Genomic DNA, 7,512 nt, shown 5'->3' with positions numbered 1-7,512 from the left:
AATAAATAAATAAATAATAAAAACACTTTATTATAGGCAACAGCACAAATGGGAACTGGTACTGGTCCACTCCAGGGTGGTACAATTTTCCATCTTCGTCTAATGGCCTCAAACTTGAGGAGGATCCACTGGCCAATGATGCCTATCTCGGAAGCAATTTCCCTGGAAGGGCTAAGATCAGGATGCTCTTAGGAAGATCTATTTGGTTCATGAAGTCTTGGCTTTTCGTCGTTGGGTCACCCAAAGCAGAATGGAGATGGACAGTGTAGTAGATCCCAGAATCCCGGAGAACATAAGCAGTGGGAAGGAGCCCTGTGAACAACAGATCAAAAACATCCCAGATGGCGTTACACAGAGGGCTACTTCCTAACATTTAGTTCTTTCCTAATGTACCTATCCCTACACCAGGGCAATTCTCCTGTAGCTTTCATCCTCTAGGTATTTCTATCAGCTTCTGGTCTTATGTGGCTCTCCTCTTACAGAGGTATGTATTCCTCTCATTCTTAATTAGAAGGCCTAATTCCTCACCTGACGCACACACTTGTATCCGTGAAAGCCATCAGCACAAACGCACTGCAGAAGACCTGGACCATTGGGTGCACAAGATCCATTCTCAGGACACATTTCTGAAAGCCATAGAGAAATAGACTATCACTGTATCTCATTAGGTATGTTTCTCAATTATCTATTTCCACTTAGATTCTTTCAATCATTTCTAGGTCAAAGGTAGAAGAAAGAAGATTCCGGATAATAAGAACATTAACAATAACAACAAATATTTTAAGATCTTTTCTTTCCAAGTGCTTAGAACTCTTAAGCAACTTTGTCTTTCTAATCTAAAGTGGAGAATGCAAGGGAGGAAGGGCATTTTCTGGAAGGTTGGAGGTGAGACAGCATACCTGGGTCCGAAGTGCTATTGCAGAGGTTCTTTTGCCCTTGGCAGATTTTGTTATCTATGTAAGAGATAACAGTATTCCAGGCATTAATACCTCCAGGACAATTGGCATCTTGTGGCAGTACCCTGAAGACAACACAGGTAGTTATAAAATATAGCCCAAAGTTGCTAAGCGAACAGCACTGCCCACTTCTGATTCTCTTCCCATGCCCTTACTCACAGAGTCTGGAGCTGAGTAAAACCATGGAAGATGTTGTTCAAGTCACCTTTGAGGGGATTTGCTTGCAGGTCTCTGCAAAGCACACACTATTAGAATCTGTTCTGGGAATCACCCTGTTTTATATTCACACATCTTCCTGGACTGGTAATCCAATCCTTATCCTGAGTTGTCTAAATTTAGGCATTAATATTTATCCATCGTTTTAGGAGTTTATCTCTAAAGATTTTTCTATTAACCTTCTGCCATATTTGCTTTGGGGCAGGAAGGTACCTAACCACTTACATGATGACAGCAGTATGTGCCTGAGAAAAGTTTGGACCAGGATCCTTCAGAGAACAGTTCTGGAGATCCAGCCTGAGGATACAAAGTAACCAACATAACTATGTATCTCTTTTTCTTCATCCAAGGCAAGATCCGTATTTGACTACCCCCCTTTCAGCTAATAGTAATTGAATACAGTGGTGCTCAGAGCTACAAACTATAGTAGATATCTTAATATTGCACCATTTAGTAGTTACCACTAGTTACTTGAATTTAAATTAATTTAACCTAAAAATTCAGTGTCTCATTTGTACTAGTCATATTTCAGATGTTAATGGAATAACCATATTGTGGCTATTGTACTGATCAGCACAAATATGGAATGTTTCCGTCATTGCAGAAAATTCTTTTGGCCAACACTGTTCTGTCAGTATACCTATGCATCTGTGCATATGTTTGAGGAAATTTGTGGTTCTTGTCTACATAAAGGAATCTCATTATAGTATGATTTTCAGATCCACAGAAGGCTTTTAAATGAAAAAAAAAAATTCAAGTCCCATAAATGGAAGTTTTTTTCCAAGTGTATTTCCTACTGGTTATAAACGTCTAGACATTAAAATCATGTCACATTATTTTTTTCTCCAATATCTAACATCTATTGTGGTTCATTCCTTTATTCTACAAATATTTACTGAGTGCCTACACTGCGAAAAATCGAAGAATATAAGTCATTATCTTAGCTTTCAAGTACTTTACAATGCAGTATGAAAACAACACCATCACCAAAAATAAAAACAATGTAAACATTAAATTATAATATGAAAGAAATCAAAGAGCAGTATATAAATAAATTTGGCATAGACTCTAAAGGTTAGAGGAAGCTTAAAAAAACCTGATATTACCCTGGGATTTAGTTGTAGGGAGCACACACAAATGATACTGTAATTAAAGGATAGATATGTCCTAATTTTGGAGAGGAAGACAGCAATTTCAGGTATGGAGAAAGGCCTGAACAAAGACAAATTTATCCTGAGGGCAATAGTTATCAAATATAGTATTAAAGCAAAAGAATGATAACAGAAAAACAGTTTTCAAGAAGTTTAATACAGATAAGTATTTAGGGAGGCTAGGGAAAGAAAATGGAATTTTACGTTTGGTGTTAGAATGTACTCACTGGGAAGCTAGAACTACCCACAATACCTGGGGCATGAAGAGCCCAAAGGACACTAAAAGAGATATAATTTTGGTAGACACCTGCATAATGGCTGGAGCTAAAACCATAATAGGTTTAATCTCAAAAAATTATAACGGGAGAAAAGCAGCAAAGCCAAGGAATGGCCTGTATCGAGTATACAAAGACATCATCTTCTCCCTCACCCCAAAATGGTGCCCTTCTGATTCAGGCAGCAGCGGGCATGCAGCGTTAGCTCTGGTGTCTGCATACAATTAAGGGCCACTTTTGACAAATTTTGCACACTCCCTGGACATTGCGTGCATATCTGCAGAAAAGAAAGAAACCTTATTAGAATTCCAGAAAGAAAAGCCAAGAAAAGAATGAGCAAGGATCAAGAATTAATCGCTTAGCACACCTCTCCAGAAATTTCCTCTCACACAGGGTGGAGAAATGGTTCATGCGCTACCCTTATACCAGGCTAGACTAGGAAATGCCATTTCTTTTCCTAGAGCTCACCAGAGACATACAGTTCACTACTCGAGCATATTTATTATGCTCTCTCCAGAGATTTATTCTGACAACCTGTTTAGCTGGGTGTAAAAGAACTCAGGTACAAAAAGAACGCATCAAGCATCACAGGAAGAATAGTTCTACCACCGCACGATATGTACGGTATTCGTGAGTCGAGAGCTTGGAAGAGCCAGAAGACTCGTCTGTAGAAAGAACTTATTAAAAGGTTAAACAACAAGGAGTCGAAGTTTCACAGGTCTTTTAACATTGACAGGGCGGGGGCATGGTTGAGTGCTCAGGAAAACAGGACCCGGTTGTGGTAAGGTGGTTCCAGGGACGAAGTCAGCTGTGGGGAGGGAAGAGCCGCGGGCAAGCAACACACACCACTGGCTAGTAACCCTGTTTCAGCCTGACATCAAACTTGCTTGTGTACCTCGGGTAGCGCCAGAGCCTTTTCCACGCCCAGAGCGAGGAGTAGGGCCCCAACCCAGAGAATCAGACTCTTAAGAGTGCCCGGCCAGCGAGGAGCCATTTTCCGTTCCCTACATCCTTCTTGGAGGCAAGCAAACCTGGCGTGCGCGGCTCCGCCCACTGGTGCGCGAGGGGGCGTGGCCTAGGCGTCCGGGTCTAGTTGTCCGGGGGTGGCTGTGAGTAGTTGCTGGCCGTGGGGGGTCCGTGTTCATCTCCATGAGTCCCAGCCCTAGTTCGGAGACACTGGCCTATTCCCTCTCCATACCCTCCTTTAGTGAAGGCCTTCCTCGTCACCGCTCGCGACTTCAGGCTCCTTTAGCCTTGCGTTCCCCGCGCGCTGACTCCGAGATCGCGTCTACGCAGAGGCTCGGGAGACTCCGTCTGCCCTCAGTAAACATGGCGGTGTGCGTGGGGCGGGCAGGGGGCGGGCCCCGCTGTCACTCTGCCAGAGCACTGCGGTCAGGCTCCACGGCTTCGAACGCGTGGAGACCTGGCAGGTGGGCTGGGAGGTTGTGGCCACGTGCGGGGAGGGAAAGCTTTGTTGGGGTGGGGACAAAGAAGTGGGGAAGGGCGGAGCGAGCTGGCCCCCACGTGGGTACTGGGACGACCTGAAGTGAGAGTGTCACGGTGATGGTCCCCGCTCTTGTGGAAGGAAGAGGGAAACCGGGAAGGAAGGAGGGGTAAGGACGATGGAGGAGCAGAGGGCGAAGGGCAAACCGCAAGCCCCAGCGGGAGGACACGAATCTGGAATGTATCGTTCATGAAGTCTCCTTCATTCTGTCCTGACACCGTGCAGCGTCCCAGAGCCTGGCGAGGAAGTAGGGGCGGGATACATGCTTTCCTAACTCCTCATCTTTGCCTTCCTAGAAAAAAGGGGATGATGCTGGTTTCGGGAAGAACGAAGGGACCTTCTTAGCCCTGACTGAACCACGGAGGTAAGAGAGGGCAGCACTGTCCCAGAGTGGCCCAAGCTCTGACTGAAAGGCGCTGGGGGAGCCCCGCTCCGGTGAGGGGCAAAGTGTTGGCTTTGGTCAGGACCAGACAGTTAACGCTGACCAGCGCTGGGCTTGAGTAGCCAACACAGGCTTTTCCCTTCTACATACCCCCTAGTATCTGCCTGAAATTTTCTGAAAAAATTTACATTCAGCTGGCAGACAGATTTTCTAAGGTGTTAGTACCTATTAGCATTTTAATAAGGGCCCCCAGAACCTTTCAGACCCTGAGGAAGGCACAAGTATAGATTTTGGGGGAATCTGTCTGGGATAGGAATCAAAGCAATTCAGTGCAGCATGTGACCAAAGTTAGTTAGGTTTTTAAAAAGGGGTCCCACAACCTGCTGTTTGAGCCCTAATGTGTTACAGTTTTAGTGAAACATCTCAACTCTTCCTTTTGGCTTCCACTCTCAAAGAGATGCTAGTCGATAAGGTTTGAGTCGCTGCTCTGTTCTAAGAATTGTGTGGGATGAGGTCAGGTTTTTCTTGTCTTTTTTTTTTTCTTTTTTTTGAGACAGAGTCTCATTTTATTGCCCTCGGTAGAGTGCTGTGGTGTCACAGCTCACAGCAACCTCCAACTCCTGGGCTTAGGTGATTCTCCTGCCTCAGCCTCCTGAGTAGCTGGGACTATAGGTGTCTGCCACAGTGCCCAGCTATCTTTTTGTTGCAGTTTGGCCAGGGGTGGGTTTGAACCTACCACCCTTGGTATATGGGGCTGGTGCCCTACTCACTGAGCCACAGGCGCTGCCCTCTTGTCTTTTTTTTTTTTTTTTTTTAAAGATAGAGTCTCTGTCACCCTGGGTAGAGTACCATGTTATCATAGCTCACAGCAACCTCAAATTCCTGGGCTCAAGTAATGCTCTTGTCTCAGCCTCCCAGGTGGCTGGGACTACAGACATGCACCACAACACCTGTTTTTTTGTTGTTGTTATTTGTTTGTTTTTCTATTTTTAGTAGAGATGGGGTCTTGCTCATGCTTAGATTGGTCTTGAACTTTAGAGCTTGAGCAATCTATCCTCGGCCTCCCAGAGTGCTAGGATTACAGGTATGAGCCACTGCACCTAGCCAGGTTTTTCTTGTCTTGTCTGGCTCTCTCTTCAGCCATCCAGAAGGGTTCTCATGCAAATAGAATTCTATCAGAAATTCCTGTTAGTAGAGGGTCCCATTACATCTGTGTTCTGTTAGAGCTGCATGTTATTTGCAAACATCTTTTCTTCTTTCACTCTCTAACAGTCCCCATTATCTCTATCATAGCAATAAAAACTTACCAAGGCAAGTGAGCAAACTCAGGGGTGTTGCAATATTCAAAGACCCAGGGCATCTTTAAGTTAAAATAAAATGGCCTGTTGAGAACCTTGTTCTAGGCTTTAGCATTTGTGGCTCTGTGGAACATGTGATCCAGGAGTTGCCAGCTCTGATTTCTTTTCTTCACTGGCTCCACAAGATTCAGAGGTCAGGTTTAGTCTTCATGAGACCATATCTTGCCAACTAGGTGGTGTCTCAAGAGCACAATGTGGGAGAGCCAGAAGACAGTCCGATCTTTCTCCTAGTTGGCAAGAACTGAAAACTCAGTTTACATTAATCTGTCTCTTAATTAGTTGAAATGTAAACTGTATCCTGTGAATGACTGACTACATTTAACACTCTGCTGCTGCCTTAGTTTTGGGAATTGTGAGAACAGGGCCCCGGTAAATCACCTATCACTGGACAGTACTGTTTGTCCCTTTTTTTTGTATCATGCCGTATAACTTTAAGCAAGTTATTTAACTTCTCAGTATTCTTGTAAGAGCTAGAGAGTATTAATGTTTTAACCAGATAGTTATCACTACTTTATTATTACTTTTTTTTTTTTTTTTTGAGACAGAGTCTTACTGTCTCACCCTGGATAGCTCACAGCAACCTTAGTGTTTTTGGGTTCAAGCAATCCTTTTACCTCTGAGTAGCTGGTACTACAGGGGCCTGCCACAATGCCCAGATAGTTTTTGTATTTTTAGTAGTGATGGGGTCTTACTCTTGTTCAGGCTGGTCTGGAACTCATAAGCTCAAGTAATCCACCTGCCTCAGCCTCCCAGAGTGTTAGCATTACAGGCATATAATAGACTCAGCCTATTATTTATTATTACTAGTGTTTACAAAGCACCTAACACTCTGCTGGGTCATACAGTAGGTATTCAACAAATGTTAATTGTTATCATGTTATAGGTTATCTGTATTCGTGGCATTCTCTGGTATGTTTTTCCCCACAGTAATAAGTACCCCAGAAGATTGCTTCTGAAGACAGTATGATATGCATGGTGAGCAGTTGAATCACTAGACCTCAGTTCTAATCTAGCCTATGACAGTAGTTGTCTCTGTGCTTTTGGGAAAGTCACTGTAACCATCTGGGCCTTAATGTGCTTGTCTGTGAAATGGTGCTTATCGTAGTGATTTCCAGAGATTTCTTTAAGATTTGAAATAGTATGATCCCACCCTTGTTCCTCTGATGATTGCAGATGTATTCTTAGAGGATTGTTATTTCTTATGTAGGAGTTGGAAAATCAACTTTTTGGTCTTTTTTCAATTCCTCTTTTCCCACTCCCTCCAGCACAGAGTGCCAAGAGTGACTTAGGCTCAAAGCCTAATCCATTTAGGAATGCTGTTGAATGTGAGCTGCCTGCTTCCCATTCTGGAGTCTTTAGGGCTGAGTTAGGGGTGGGGGCCATGGGCGATAGGGCCATTTGGATCATAGCGATTGGTTACCCTAAGGGGCCAGAACAAATGACTGCTGAGCTTTACCCCGCCCCAATTCCTAATCTCACCTCCCTGACTTAATAGAGCCAGATCCTCAGCTTCTGCCCATATCCAGGCAAGTCTGCCTCTGAACAGGGATTGCTTCTCCAGGTAGGTGTCTAACCCCCTAGCAGGATGGGAGCACTTTTTTTTTTTTTTTTGAGACAGAGTCCCCCTCTGTCACCCTCGGTAGAGTGCTGTGGCATCACAGCTCACAGCA

The 7,512-nt window shown here is 44.2% G+C and overlaps 2 protein-coding genes across 6 annotated transcripts in view; one reads left to right on the top strand and one right to left on the bottom strand.

Moving 5' to 3' along the window:
* Nucleotides 1-10: 10 nt before the first annotated feature.
* On the bottom strand, nt 11-3,829 carry ATRAID (all-trans retinoic acid induced differentiation factor). Of its 2 annotated transcripts, none has more exons than XM_023511858.1 (7): nt 3,630-3,829; nt 2,754-2,875; nt 1,398-1,469; nt 1,116-1,187; nt 900-1,021; nt 529-626; nt 11-312 (listed from the first exon to the last, which is right to left on the bottom strand). In XM_023511858.1, the coding sequence occupies exons 1-7, from the start codon at nt 3,747-3,749 to the stop codon at nt 208-210; spliced, it is 711 nt and encodes a 236-aa protein (XP_023367626.1). In that variant the 5' UTR covers nt 3,750-3,829; the 3' UTR covers nt 11-207. The 2 variants fall into 2 exon arrangements, with proteins under 2 accessions (XP_023367626.1, XP_012659226.1); XM_012803772.2 differs by lacking the exon at nt 3,630-3,829 and adding an exon at nt 3,494-3,621.
* A 45-nt stretch (nt 3,830-3,874) lies between these two features.
* The window catches only part of SLC5A6 (solute carrier family 5 member 6), a 12,656-nt gene continuing 9,018 nt past the window's right edge, over nt 3,875-7,512 (top strand). Inside the window, exons 1-3 of one of the 4 annotated variants that reach the window (XM_023511857.1) lie at nt 4,145-4,211; nt 4,399-4,466; nt 6,770-6,817. The gene's annotated coding sequence lies outside the window, so the exon portion shown is untranslated. Of the gene's footprint in view, nt 3,922-3,988; nt 4,029-4,144; nt 4,212-4,398; nt 4,467-6,769; nt 6,818-7,512 lie in introns of those variants that run through there. The other 3 variants (XM_023511856.1, XM_012803787.1, XM_012803786.2) reach the window with 3 other exon arrangements.

This window comes from Otolemur garnettii, unplaced genomic scaffold (genome assembly GCF_000181295.1).
Source record: "Otolemur garnettii isolate 467f Iridium unplaced genomic scaffold, OtoGar3 scaffold00022, whole genome shotgun sequence".
Taxonomy (NCBI): Eukaryota; Metazoa; Chordata; class Mammalia; order Primates; family Galagidae; genus Otolemur; species Otolemur garnettii.
This window is presented reverse-complemented; position numbering and strand designations above follow the sequence as displayed.

Coding starts and splice junctions, on each gene's coding strand:
- ATRAID (XM_023511858.1), bottom strand. CDS start 3,749: ATGGAGATGAACACGGACCCCCCACGGCCAGCAACTACTCACAGCCAC. Junction 2,876..3,629: donor GGCGGAGCCGCGCACGCCAG/GTTTGCTTGCCT, acceptor TCTTTTCTGCAG/ATATGCACGCAATGTCCAGG. Junction 627..899: donor CAATAGCACTTCGGACCCAG/GTATGCTGTCTC, acceptor TATGGCTTTCAG/AAATGTGTCCTGAGAATGGA.